The sequence below is a fragment of the Lasioglossum baleicum genome, chromosome 3 (assembly GCF_051020765.1).
Source record: "Lasioglossum baleicum chromosome 3, iyLasBale1, whole genome shotgun sequence".
NCBI classification, from domain to species: Eukaryota; Metazoa; Arthropoda; class Insecta; order Hymenoptera; family Halictidae; genus Lasioglossum; species Lasioglossum baleicum.
In genome coordinates this window covers 472939-487831 of record NC_134931.1, presented here as the reverse complement: position 1 = coordinate 487831, position 14893 = coordinate 472939, and the positions used below count along the sequence as shown (strand labels likewise).

Below are 14893 nucleotides of genomic sequence, written 5' to 3'. Positions count from 1 at the left end.
ATAGGAGAATGGGAAATGGAACGGACTAATAGCGGAGCTTGTGAATCGGAAGACAGACATGGTAATGACATCTCTAATGATTAATTCCGAAAGGGAAGCTGTCGTTGACTTTACGGTCCCGTACATGGAAACGGGAATCGCCATTGTGGTTGGCAAGAGGACCGGTATAATATCCCCTACTGCCTTTCTCGGTAAGTGTATAGTGCACGCGTATAGGTCGTAGGTATTCTATTAACCCCTTGCTTTGACATCGTATCGATCTTGCGGCGAAGATCCAACCCATAATTTCACAAACACGAACGCTATGCGTATCAAAAGCATGCCCCAACCCGAACCCCAACCCCGACCCTTCAATATTTCGATATTGGACAGTTGTCATATTTGTGACTTTCAGAACCGTTCGACACTGCGTCGTGGATGCTAGTCGGCATCGTCGCCATCCACGCGGCCACCATAATGATACTATTCTTCGAATGGCTGTCACCATCCGGTTTCAACATGAAGGTAAACCCTTCAGGCGCTGCGCAGAGACTGGTATTATTAATTTCGCTTCTTATTACTTGTGTATGACGTTTTTTCCACCTACGAGCACCGATTCCTCATTCAGCAAATTACTCACTGGACAACATTGTTAGTCTTAATGACACTTCACCTCCCGACACTATACCGAAGAAGAGATTAATTATGATCAGGCACAACGTTCCGTTCTATTATATTAAACGTTATACGTATTAGCAATGGCTGCGTTATCGTGTTATCTCTATTTGCAAAGTAATACTTTGTTCTTCAGCTATCAGCTACGCATTTCAGTTATCAGCGGCTTAAAAATACTTTGCATCCATTTTTCCTACGTTCGACTCTTGTAATCATCGTCGCATATACCTACTTTCTTTTTTGCTTGGTAACTTTGCCAGCTTTACTTCATCCAATTATATGCTTCTTTAGCTGTACCGTTAGTTTTTATCAAAATTTCTCACGATCTGTGTAATTAATGAGTTTTACCTTCACGATCAGTTATTATCGCATCGTTGTTGCTGCGCTTCGCCGGGATAACAACCATACACGGATCATAACGAGTGGTTTACGTTGGTTATAGAAGAACCCGTCACCCAATCATCGTTTCTCCTTCTGCCGCACTTACTGGTTGGTCTGGGCCGTATTATTTCAGGCAGCCGTCCATATCGATTCTCCCAGAGCGTTCACAGCCAGGTCGGTGAAACAAATTTAAGAAAGGAGTCAAGGGAGTCTATAGTGGAAGCTATAGTACCGTGCAAGTTTTAGTAGTTCCGTTCTAGAGTTTTCTCTCGAAATAAGAAGATCGCTATCCCCTGATTCCACAGATTCATGACGAACGTATGGGCGCTATTCGCCGTGGTGTTCCTCGCCATTTACACTGCCAATCTGGCTGCCTTCATGATCACGAGGGAGGAGTTCCACGAGTTCCAGGGATTGGACGATCCACGACTGGCGAAACCATGGTCGCACAAGCCGATGTACAAGTTCGGCACCATGCCGTGGAGCCACACGGAGAGCACGCTCTCCAAGTATTTCAAGGAGATGCACGCGTACATGAAGGCGTTCAACAAATCCAACGTAGCCGAGGGGATCGAAGCCGTTATCAGCGGGTGAGTCGAGACACCCGATAGCCACCGTTACCGGAGAATAGCACGGCAATCGCTGAAATTACCGACTGTTGTTGTTCAACTCGGACAACGATCGACCGCAGCCGCCGCTTAACGCGCTTCTGTATCCGTACAATGCTCGTTGCCCAACTGTCGGAAACGTTCTACGGCTAGCGCTAATCTGTGTATAACTTCCCTCGGCTTTCGTCATAACGATTACCCGCGAATCCAACAGTTTCCCAACGGTCAACCCAACGGTTGACAAACCAATAGAGACAGTATCGCCGCGGATCAAGACTTGTTGTCTCCCACTCTACCTTACCCCCTCTACGATGCTCAATTCGCGTAACGTTTGCGTCGTGACAAACTCGGTAATGGCAAACAGGAGGTAACCGTATTCCCCTCAATTCCTCCAAACAGGCGACACCGGAAAAGATAGAGCTTTTTCTTTGTAATACATATGTCATATGTGTACATAGAAATTTTCAACGGAGAAATGCCGAGAGACCCTCTAAATTAGTTAATTTTCAAGTAATTGTTGCTTCTCGAGCGATTTCTGAAGGACAACGTTCCGTTTGCGACAGGGAACTGGACGCTTTCATCTACGACGGAACAGTTTTGGACTACTTGGTGGGACAAGACGAAGACTGTCGATTACTGACCGTAGGATCCTGGTACGCTATGACAGGCTACGGTCTCGCATTTCCCAGAAATTCCAAGTACCTGCAGATGTTCAACAAACGTCTATTGGACTACAGAGACAATGGTATCGGCATCTTTTTTACAATTCCATGATAATCTTTCGAAATACAATAGTAATCGTCGATCCAAACATTTCGAGTTAGCTGGCGGTTTTAGCGTTAATTAATATCGGTAGCGTGGACACGGTAATACGTAGGTTCTTTCTAGCAGAAGGGATGCTTGATATTTCAGGGGATTTGGAGCGACTGAGAAGATACTGGCTGACGGGCACCTGTAAGCCGGGAAAAGAGGTTCAAAAGAGCAGCGATCCCTTGGCACTCGAACAATTCTTATCAGCGTTTCTCTTACTGATGATGGGAATTCTTTTGGCCGCTGCCTTTCTACTTCTGGAACATTTGTACTTCAAGTATGTCAGACAGCATCTGGCGCGAAGCGACGGCGGCGGTTGTTGCACGCTCTTCAGCCTGGTAAGTTGTTTCCACCTTGCATAATTAGATTGCTTCACGCGAACCGAATATCTTCTTGTTACGTAGAAAATTGTTGCGTCAAATATTCTCTTTTTGTTTCGTTGAAACAGCAGCGTGCCGTTAATGCATTTTCGCGAACGTTCTGTTTCTAAAGAGCATGGGCAAATCACTGACATTCCGTGGGGCCGTGTTCGAAGCGCAGGACATATTGAGGTACCACAGATGCAGGGATCCCATCTGCGACACACACTTGTGGAAGGTGAAGCACGAGCTGGATATGGCCAGGATCAGGATACGGCAACTGGAGAAGGACCTCGAGGCGCACGGGATAAAGCCGAGGCAGACTAAGTACGCTTTTCCTTTACATAATTCGATCTAATGTCGTTCTAAGATCAAAGCTGTTCGACTTTGTGCACAGTAATTGAGATTCTCTGCTCCGAGTCGTCCGTGAGCATCTCGATGGAATGTCTTCTTCAGACAAAGAGTACTCACGGTCCGGCCAAGCATCTTTGATGGGAATAGCGAATTCAAATTTTTTAGACCATCCACGGAAATTGCAGATACAGAGAACTTTGTTGAACAGCATTAAACGAAAGGCAGTTTTCAGCAGTTAGAGCGCTCAAATTTGTCCGTCGAGCTCTATACTATCGAAAAACCACCGTTAGCACACGTTCAAATCTCCTCTCTGTAACTTTGATAGAACCATGGTAAACGCCGAATTGGTTGGCTGACCAAAACCATTATCTCTCCTATACGTTGCGTTACAAGCTCCTCGGGTTCCGCTTCTCTATTAACTACTCTGAAATTCCTTCTATACGAGCATGGGAAAATTCTGATAAAACTCTACGATTAACGATTAATCAGCCATCCAGCTTAGCGCGTACCGTAGTTTCAAACTTGTTTTACCTTATTCCCGTGATACGTACCGTGGAAAACGTTCTTAATTCTTTATTATGTATTGCGGTAGGTTAGCTACAGCTATCGACTTCTTGTTCGTACACGTTCGCGTAGCTGTGCAACGAGTTGACGTAAATGCGAATAATTTTATCCGTGCATCTGTAAAGTTCCTTTACACAGTTTGGTGAGATTTCGAGTTTCGCTAAATCACCGACAAAAAGACCAATAAGAAATTTAGGATAGACAAACGAACCGAATTTTACCTTCCTAAGCATTCTACTCCTCTACCTTGCCTGCTTTCTCCGAGATGTAACTCGCTTCCAGCGAATAAAATACACTTAGGTGCAAAAAAGTAGAATCCCACCAAAAGCGACACGCAAAGCAACAATTTACCGTAAAAATACACGTCTCTGTAATTGTATGAAAATCAGTTTCTAAGCTTGCATAACTGCATGCTCGAGCGATCACGGAAAAACGACATTTAGAGATTTTAGTAGACTCGGTTAGGTGGTCTTGCCTTGTAGTTAGGATGAATTATTCAGAAAATCGTGGGTCCATCGATAACCGGTTTGTCGATCAAACAGAAACTATGTTCATTCAGTTTGAAGACTGTAGCTACGAGTTATAATCTTCGCCATTTAGCACACACGCGCACTCGAGAAATCAAACGGAAGCGAATTACTGGGAACGAAAGGACTTCGAGGCATTTTACAGTTTTTGCACCTCACTGTATCATACGCGGAGTACCAGAGCTTGTTTCCCACCAAGTCCCGGCAACCTCTATTCCACTATTCTCTTAACGTCAACTCCCGACCCCGACGCGACGCCCAACAACGCACACCACCCCACAATTACGGAAGTGTTTCGCAAAGCGGAGGTGGACCCGTATAAGAGAGATCTACGCATGCTACTGCATAGTTACTTCACTTGTCTTTCGTAAAGTCTGCAAGGATTTAATCTCGTCTCGCGACCACGCCGCGCGCCGTGCTAACGTATTGTATTCTACCAGAAAAAGCAAAGGCAAGTTCAACCTGCCGCTGAACCTCAAATGATCTCGGTCCACGTTCCCATACTCCGCTTCTTTGCGAGGTAATTAACGTCCGATTAATTAAAACCACGGCTCCGCCATAAACTCAAGGCGATTGAACGCGCGCGCGGATCGAGCTTAAATCCTGACCTATATTCTGACGTCACTTGAAGCCTGGTCGCACAGCATGCATTTATCTACCGACATACATATACATATCTATGTATATTATCCAGGGTGTCCCAAATATGTTGCTTCTAATCACCTGGCGAATCACCACTTTCAACCAAGTACCACATTTTTCGGACACCCTATTCTATACGTATACATATGTACAATATATGTATAGTTTACGATAGTTACATAAGTACGTCAGTATCGTGATACATATATCGGCACTTTCTTTCTAGTTTTTTCTTATATATCTTCGCCGTTTTGTGTACATTGACGATCGTGAGATTGAGACCATCCGATTCGATCATCCGAACGTAACTTTGAAGCCTTGCTCTACTTCCAGCGAGGGAAGGAAGTAGGTATTGATTTTCGGTTTTGGGAAATTTGGTACGGTCGCTTGAAAAGCATTGCTCGCTAATAAACATGATATAGATTTATCTATTAAAGCTGTTGCGCGGAGAAATTGAAGCAGTATTTGATAACTAAAGCGATAACGGTGTACACATCGTTAGAAACATTCCGTTTAATTGGAAATAATTTGACATTCGCGTCGATGGTCTCGAAGCTTACGGCCGACAGTGTATTTTCACTGCATTATTTGAAACAGTGTTTCACGGTGAATTGGCTTCGAATTTTTCGTCTATATGAGAAAGTTACACCATGGCAAAGCGAGGGAATGATGAAAAAGAAACAAAGAGGGAGCATGAATGTGCAGAAGGGGAAGACGGTGGTTGGAAAAAGCAGAACTTTTCAACGACACGAGATCTCGTCGAACTTCCTCAGCCCGAGCCGAGAAAAGTTTCTCTTGAAACTTTCGTACGTATCAGCCCGGAGGTATTTGCAGAATATCCGAGTGTATTGTTTCGACGAATCGTGAACACTATTTAATTGAACTTCTCAAAGAATCAGAGAGAAAAACATTCTATATGATACACCTCGACATGGACAAATAACAATCACGGAAACTTCTTCTTTATTACATTTCTCTGGGAAATCAAATATATCTGATATACTTTCACGAATTTAAGAAATAATTTCACGTCACCCTTAAAAAGCGATTCTCCTTTTTCTGGAAATATTATACATACTATATGGAGACGGAATCGAGACGGGATTTCATGTTTGTTCGAATGCGAAAAATAAAAGAAACTATCGATCAGAGGGCTGACAAGTCTGAGAGGATGGGATCTCGTGTCGCGAGAGGTGCTGCCGGTCCATGTTAAGAAATGGTTGGTGGCGGAACGATGGTGGAAAACGAAGCCTGGCACATATCCACGTCGGCTTTTTTAAAGGAGGAAAACCGGAAGTCTCGGCTGGTGGCGAAGATGCTTTCAAAGCTCGGACCGCCAAACGCAACCGGAGCCACTGTCGGTGGAAGCTCCGCATCCGCTACCGCCATACTTCGATTCGTAAGTCCGCAACGTCCACAACACGTAAGAATATTGTCAGTGACGTAGGAACCAGCAGAAATATTTTCAGGATGCGACATATACCGTTTTCTGGTGAAGGGATTCCGGTGCGTTCGGTATCCGTGACCCCGGAATGGAATCGCGTGGCTGTCATTTTTCTCATAAATGCATAAAATCTCGAGTCCCTCTATTAACGGTAACATACATATTTATCAGACTCTGTTCAGAATCTTCATCGCGAGTCTGACTCGACGTTACACGGCAACGGGTTAAAGGGTGCACGAACGCCAATATGAGCCACCGTATAGTATGAAATATGCAATGTATGCAGAGCGCGTCCTGTCATTTTTATTTTCTTCCGTTCTTTTAAGAGCGCTCGGTAAACTTGGAGAGAAGCGGACGAATTGACTCGGAATCATTTTTTCACGCAACTCTGCGACAAGGGCTGCTAAGCATTTTTCTCGCGAGATGTGTTCGCTTACTGGGTCACGGATATCGAAACTTTGCAGCGGAACGTGCGCGGGCACCATCGTCGCATCAGCTGCCAAATGTCCGAAAAATTCACGGCTGTTTGTATCGCATCTGGCGTCATTCTGAGGGGCGAGACCGCCGCGCCGCGCCAACCGGTTCAAAATGAACCCAAAAACCAGCGTGTCGTGTAACACATGGTACAAAACGTGTGACATGTGGCACGTATGCTTAACAGGACACGGTATATTGTCTTCCTCTTGAAAACATTTCCGCGGTGAACAATTTGAAATTCTAAATTGCCGGGCGCGCCGTTCGAGGATAACCCCGCAAGAAATCTCGATGGTGACCAATTCTCATTGAAATTTGCTTATTTACATTCGTCACCGTAACGGTACACGACGCTCTCTCTCTCTCTCTCTCGCATACACTTTTCGCCAAAAGAACGTTCCTACGTCACTCCGAAAATACTCCATCCACCCTCACCTGCCCCGCTCTCCCGGAGGACACGCGGAGAATCGACGAATCGATATTTTATGTTTTTCTTGCTCGTCCCGCAAACGAAAAAAATATTGCGACCGGGAACAGTGTTTCGATGGTTACGGCAGTGTTCCCTCGATGGATGCAGATTCCCGAGCGGATATTGCTGACGGGAGTGCCAATCAGTCGTAGAAATCTGCACGCATTCGCTTTTATAACATTTCAAATAAACAAGAGTTTCGAGAATTCTGATAATCTTTCTTACACTGTGGTTTTTAGTGGAAAATCGAAGAGTGGTCGATTAGAAACGCAATATTACAGCGCACGAATAACTTTTTCATTGAATCACAAGTCGACCTCAGTTTTTGTTCCGACAAGTTGAAAGTTTACATGTTTCTCGATAGTTCCGCGAAGGAAACGGTGAAATTGCTATCTCAGCGCGGAACGAGAAGAATATCGAAAATATAGAATATAATATGTACGTAGTACTGTTTCGTGCGTCGCACAAATCCGCACACCTCCGGGAGATGATAAAACCGATCCCGTGGAGCTCGATCAGGTTCAGCTCGGTAACGATTGTCGTTTCGACCTTTTCGATGGCTGAACGATACCAATAACCGTAAAAAGAATGGACAACGACGCTCGAGCTTCACGCGTATCGGCGACAGCGACGCCGAAGATGAAATTTGATAAGCGTGAACAGTAGATTAGCCGCTTTCGCTTGTAGTGACAGATAGTCCGCATACACGCATTCAGATATCCAGTTTATTTTTCGATTTTTCAAATTTCTATTTTTCGTGCTAATCGGAACACGCCCACTTTCTTTTCATGTGCTCGATAGCATGGCATGCGAGTTGAACGACAAAACTTTCGATCGAGTCGTGGAGAATGTGTCGGAAGCACATAGCAGGCGATCAATCGTCTGCGCTAGTGACAGGCTGGCAAACCAAAGGAACCGATTTATTTATAAGCCGAGGAAATTGCTGGGAATTAGGGAAAACCAGGAAAAGGATGTACATGTCGCGGGAACGCGAGAGTCATTTGCGCAGAATTGTCCAGCATTAGAATCTCGAATGTTTCGACGGCCTCGATGATCGGAATGAATCGAATATTATTCGAAAAATCGAAACTCACACTAACAATAAGAGTAAAAGTGTTTACGATTTAAAGTATAATTTAGTAAATTCGAACTTTCGTCGAGTGGCTCAAGATGTTCGATAATCTGTTACTTGCAGATCCACGTTTTTTAGCATACTCTTTTGAACCAGCTGAAGTATGAAAAACATGCTCGATTCTAATGTTAGGCCACGCATTCGGTACCCGCATAACAATGTAACGATAAGCGATATATAGCATTCCTTTCCGCAGAAATCATTACAAGGAGATTCTTTTAAATCTAGATTCATCGACGCCATCGACGTCGCCAGGCCTAGAGACATGACCAGAAACCACGTCGTCAGCACAGAATATGCAGACAAATTTTTGCCACCAGAAATCTACAGGTAAACAACGAGCGTGTCACACGAGTCGTTTAGTCTACACAATAAGCTTTTACATTTAACAAGTACATATAATACATACGTAGTAGGTGTACGCGGTAAACGTCTGGTATTCACTAGCGCCGGTAAAATCAGCGAAAATTTTGAACGTTCTATTTCCACAGCGATTCCGTCTACCCGCTATATCCGCTTCCCGCGAAAGTTATTCCGATTGTACGGGTGCCTCTCGCCAGAACTATTTCCCCGACAAAACTCCGCGCATTATCGGGCCCCGGCCCCGGCCCCGCATGCCGAATACAAACATCAGACTCTCCCGCGGAATCCCAACCGTCTTCATGAATGCATTCGCAGCGTAAGGCGCAAGGCGCAAGGGAACGATTCGGCTGAGATTTGCGCAGGATACTGTCCCATCGTCGCGGTTTCTTAAACTAACGAAAGAAATCGAATTCCCGTGTACAGGATCCCGGACGACGGCGGCGCTGCCAGGACGGAAATCGCCGAGATGGAGACAGTTCTGTGATCGTAGAAAACCGGCGGCGATTGCCCAGCCCCTTCAAAGCAAAGGGAAACGCGACCGTAAGGCTCCCCCGGGAGTGCCGGTCCGTTTTCTCATTTTGGACAACGAGTTTCATGCCTCGTAGCCTCGCGCGAGGCTTCCTTACAACCGAACCATCCGAGAGAATCAGAGAAGATCAGAGAAAGAGAGAAGGAGAAGAAGAGACGTAGTTTTTTGGGTTCAGGAAACGAGCCCCCGCCGATCGCGCACGTCAAGCACAGAACCAAATTTCGTACACGAAGAAGACATGGGAGAGAACCTATGTTCAGTGCCTATGATAAGAACGGAACAAATACCAAGAAGGAGCAACTGAAAATCGGATCGTTTTCCACGCTTTGACTATTCGCGGGTGAGCCTGGCTGCCCCCTCGAGACTATTTATTGTTCCTTCGCGAACGATACGCCGCCTCGTCGGTTTCGAATCGTGATTGCGTCCAATCGTTCGTGGACACTGACACTTTTTACAGTTTCCGTGGTGTTTATCGCATTGTTCGAGAACAAGTCTCGGGAACCTTCTGGACGTCGCGCGCCGGTCCACGGTCGGCCGATAGACATTTGTATTTTACAAAGGATCGCGCGGATCGCGGAGAAAAATTCGATGAACTCGAGATCCGTGAACGTGGAACAAACTAATATGAACGGTAATTCTGTTTCGAACGTTCGAGAAAGCACACGCATTGTTCCGCTGATTCGCTGGTATTCTTTTCGATTTGAGTCTGTTGGCCTTCGGAGCGTCGTGGTTGCGGAAAGAACGCGATACACCTGGAACCAACGTAAACCGACGAGAAACCGATCGTAAGTTTATTCGGACAGCAACAATGCAATAGATAGTTTATTGAAATTCCTAAATCTTTTGAGAACTCGTTAGAACTTTGTACGCTACTGCGGCCCGTTTTTGCGGAAATTGGGCGAAATTCGAGAGCCAACGATTGTTCGTTAAAACGAACGCCAGGCCGAGTAAAACTAATATGGATGAGAAATTACATAAAATGGTTATCTTGATGGAAAAATGTCAATGTGTATCATACGAGGTAATTATGGCGTATGAGTGTGCCATGCGTATACACATATACATTCATATACATATACATATACATATATATTTAATACGTAATGTACACGGGAACTACTACTACACGTTAAGTATGTATATTGTGGTTAAACAATGAAATATTCTAAAAGAAACCTACTTCCAGGACGTAATATGCTCAACAAAAGTACACGTATATTAAATTCACCGGGTATAACGTTTAAATAAATACGTGAACGAGTGTCAGGTGTCGCGCGACTAATTTTTACGGGGTTAAGCGAAGAGAGTGATGCAGCAACTATCAAATGGTTTTTCATCGAATTAAAACTAAATACTTTTATTTGTAAATTTTGAAATTGTCTTGAAAACAGTTTTCTATTGCAACTGTAACTATAAATGATTCGTCATTTATATCTGCAACACGTTAGGTGTATACCTAAGGAAAAAAAATTGTTTTGCAACGAGACTGGAACAACGTCATAACTAATGCTTTCTCCAGTTCCTGTTCGATTCGGAGCGAGCTCCGTTCGACGTTACTGCGCCACTCCGTAGTTGAGACTTATTTAAACGAAACCGAGGAAAGTGCCGAAACGATTAGTAACAGAAAAAAATTGAAACTCTGAATATTTTACAATACGCAACGGTGCCTGAGGCAGTGGATATTTTAATTGCGAGTGATTTGTAGTTTGTAAAGAACTATTTTTTAGAGGAACAAAATCTCGCGGACGTTCATCGCGCCGATTCGACGTCCTGACACTCCACAAGTTTTACAAAAGAAACCTGTCTCGGTAATGGATATAGTTGGAGGAATGAGAGAGAAGTCCCTTCTAAACCCTCGCCCGCCCCATCCCCCTTCACCCCGCCCGCCAAAAACAAGAACTTTGTGTCTGTAGGAATCGACAGTGATAGAATTAATGTTCTAAAACTACGTCCGCTGTACATACAACGCATTGTACCGTATAAGCCGCAAAGTAAGCCACGGAAATACAATTATTCTTTTGTCGGTTCACCGCAACTTTGCTGTAAAAATTCATCAAATACATATTTCCGAAAGCTGTATCTTTGTGACTTACACCGCACGTCGAGATCTCCGCTGGGAAGCACTTGTATCGACTCCCGGCGCGGCGCGGCGCGTCAAACAAGAAAATCGTGGCGCTTCAAGGACATTTGCTCAGAAAAATTTCAGTCGCGAACCATCGACGCGACCCCGCGAAACCTATTAGTCGTTTTTATTGGCAAAAGACGGGATCACAAAACGTAAAATATGTACGTGTGTATGCGAGGACGACGACACAAGTGCTGAACACGTGCAACGCGAGTCTAATAATAATACGTTACTGTCGGAGAACACTGTTGTTACTGTTATTGTTAAAGATAAAGGAAGTGTTACCATTGTTAAGTCGCGAAGAAAAAAAAGAAAGAATAATGTAGAGGGAGGGAGAGAGAGAGAGCGAGAGAGAGAGAGAGAGAGAGAGAGAGAGAGAGAGAGAGAGAAAGGGTGAGAAATGAATAAACAGAACGAGATTATTAATTACTTCACCGAAGAAACAAAGAACTAGACGTATCGACTGCGTCGCAAACTAATATCTCTATTTACTATACTGTTAAGTACCTAAGGGAGCGCGAAGCTTCGCCCATTTCTCAATCAACAGCGATCAACGCTATTTCCATCCGACACAAGACGATTTCTTTTCACCGTGTGCGCACTCGCTACTGTATCGTTATCTTTAAGAATAACGATAGAATTCCATGCAACTATGAAACCTTGAGCTCGATGGTGTTTCCGGACAATAGGTATCACCAAACGATTAATTAATCCCATCCGAGAATCTTCAGCGATACAACGAACACGTACACCTTGAAGAAAATTTGAGGGCATCCTTCCTCGACACGTCGATCGAACGTTTGTTCCAATTGTAACGTCCGATCGAGTTGAATCAAATGATCTCCGATCGCGTTACGCATTAGATTGAGTAATTATCTTAACTAAATATCCGTGAAAAATTCGAAAGAAATTGAACCTTTCTAGTATATCTGTTTTGTGGATCTACGGATCTTGAACGTTTCTGCTAACTACTCAATCTAATACCACGATTCTATCAATCGATGTCTATAGAAGACTTTTCTGCTGAGCATGGCCGTGATAACAGTCCACCGTTTAGACCGACACATAATAGTTTGTCACTGCCCAATAGAATATTAATAGAACGATCGAATCATATGAAATGATTACATACTCTCGATTTCTTGAACAAATTCTAAAATTCAGTTCCTCCGTAACTGTCAATTCATTCTTTACACTAATCCGTAATAGTCGTTACGAATCATTGTATAAGTTGAACGCTTTTGTTTGGTAGCACGTATATGAGAGAAGGTGCCAGAGTGTTTTTGATCAGTACAACGAGAATCGACAACCCTGAAATCACTCGAATGCTATAACAATCACGGTACACGCCAATCAATTAAAAAATTCGAGAAATTAAGCGGCAAAATATGTGTGTATTAACTTGTTTAACACCATTTTGGGAATTGGTAAAAATTTGTTCAAAGTTCTTCGTACGACTTCTCATCGAAAAATTGATTCCATCAACGTTCGCAACGCATAGGAGCAATGCGAGAAGCGAATTGTACACGGCGAAATAACGCCGCGGGATCATGTTCGATGTATCTACGCATAGTGAAATAAGTAAACTTTGGTCAGCCAGTTAAGCTTCTTCTGCCTACGGTTAGAAGTAGGATACCTACATTAAAAAATCGTGCGCACACACGAAATAGCGGCCTTAATGATTTTTCAGCGTGGTACTGGTTATCTCCTGAAATTCTTATATCCATAATTGTAAATTAGTCGTCCCGATACGAACGATTCGCTTCCATTCACCATTCTCATATGAAAATCATGTCCCTCGCGCATTTATTAGCCGCCACGACTCTTCCGATTTAGAAGCATCGCATCGTCGCGAAGTATCCTGTGCCAAACAATCTTCTACAATTAAGCGGATAGAACAATTAACAGCGAGGAACGCAATTAGTCGAATACAAGCATATCAATAGTATTTCCCATCTTCGATCAAACAGAATTTCAAATTCGGACATTTTTCACACTAAATCCACACACTTTCGCATATAAATTGAGAAAATTATCACGATCTTACAAATTGTATTGTCTGGTTAACGATTACACGACAATCTGTAAAAATACATTATATTGTTTCTTGGATGTATACATTGTACATACATCGGTCGCGTTACGAAAAATAACAACTATATACACTTCAGTTTCTCGTAAGAAGAAAGAAACTGAAGAAAAAAGAAACATTTCTTAATTAAGACTGTAATTGTTACAACGATTACATACTCCGATACAACGTACAATGTTGCAAGAAAAATATTCCAGTCCACTTAGAAAGAGTTACATCTAAAAGCAATACTAATTCGACAATGATTCGAGGACAAGGAAAGAGAATAATAGTAATAATTAAGCTGCCAATCGTTGTAGAGTTTTAGATTCTTCTATGTGTATATTATTTTAGAAATATCACAAAATCGAGCAGAGAAGGATTTCTTTCTTTAACATTCGTATGATGAATCTTTGTTGTTGAAATGAAAAATCGGAAGAGTACGGGCGCAAGTTTTAAAGTTCATCTCTCAGTGGACCCTAGGCTAGATTATTGAATGCGGACGAAAGTAAGGAGAACGTGTGTGGTGGCCGTAAGGTGCCGACTTGATGTCAACCGGAAGTTAAGGAGCGAGAGAGAGAGAGAGAGAGAGAGAGAGAGAGAGAGAGAGAGAGAGAGAGAGAGAGAGAGAGAGAGAGAGAGAGATTATGACCGCTCCGCGCGACATCGCGATTATAATTACGAGTAATTGAGTGCGTGTGCCGATCGTATAATGAACTCGCGCGAGTATATCCATGCGTCGCATATTCGTCTAATGTACATAAGGGAAACGGACGGGAGAATATTGTCGTGTGAGCCCGTTCTCGCTTATCGTCTTCACCATCGAGGATAGCTAGTGACAGAAAACCCTAGGATTAGAGTAGACCAGCAAATAAGTTTAGCGACGGAACCTCGCCAACTGAAATCTTTTCAAAGGGCGCCAAAACCGAGAGGCGTTGTATTTGTGTCTGCGTACATTTTTAATGGGAAAAAAACTTATACTAAGGGAAACGATAACATTGATGACAAAAAAAAAGAAAAAGAAGAGGAAGAAGTAAAACAGCGAAGATAACAAAAAGTTCGCGAGTTCCGCGAGGGCAGGGCCAGATCGGAGAGCGAAAGTGGACGTCGAAGCGGACGAAGCTATTGAAAATATCGAAATCCGTTTTTCGCGGAACGTGCGAACTTAACGGCTTTTAAGGAACATATGTGACATGTGATTCTATGTTGTTTCAAATAAAACATTGTTGTTTTGTATACTACATTGTGCTGTCTTTTTTCCTAGGAGCATTCTAATCGTTTGCACTCGAATACCCTTTACACACCGTGACAAAACCGTAAGATGTAGAGAAGAAATACATTTTCATGACTTGAATACTTTTTATTAGGCATAAAAATGTTCTAGCAA

The 14893-nt window shown here is 43.4% G+C and overlaps 1 protein-coding gene across 15 annotated transcripts in view; it reads left to right on the top strand.

Annotated features, from left to right (window-relative positions):
• The window catches only part of Nmdar2 (glutamate ionotropic receptor NMDA type subunit 2), a 156768-nt gene extending 142021 nt beyond the window's left edge, over positions 1–14747 (top strand). For 6 of the 15 annotated variants that reach the window (XM_076420513.1, XM_076420514.1, XM_076420518.1 and 3 more), the window contains 10 exons: positions 5–191; positions 395–534; positions 1097–1209; positions 1341–1625; positions 2207–2388; positions 2556–2791; positions 2946–3139; positions 6182–6298; positions 8647–8748; positions 9205–14747. In XM_076420513.1, coding sequence (XP_076276628.1) covers positions 5–191; positions 395–534; positions 1097–1209; positions 1341–1625; positions 2207–2388; positions 2556–2791; positions 2946–3139; positions 6182–6298; positions 8647–8748; positions 9205–9265 — 1617 coding nt within the window. In that variant the 3' untranslated portion in view covers positions 9266–14747. The remainder of the gene's footprint in view (positions 1–4; positions 192–394; positions 535–1096; positions 1210–1340; positions 1626–2206; positions 2389–2555; positions 2792–2945; positions 3140–6181; positions 6299–8646; positions 8749–9204) is intronic. The other 9 variants (XM_076420517.1, XM_076420523.1, XM_076420516.1 and 6 more) reach the window with 5 other exon arrangements.
• The last annotated feature ends 146 nt before the right edge of the window (positions 14748–14893 follow it).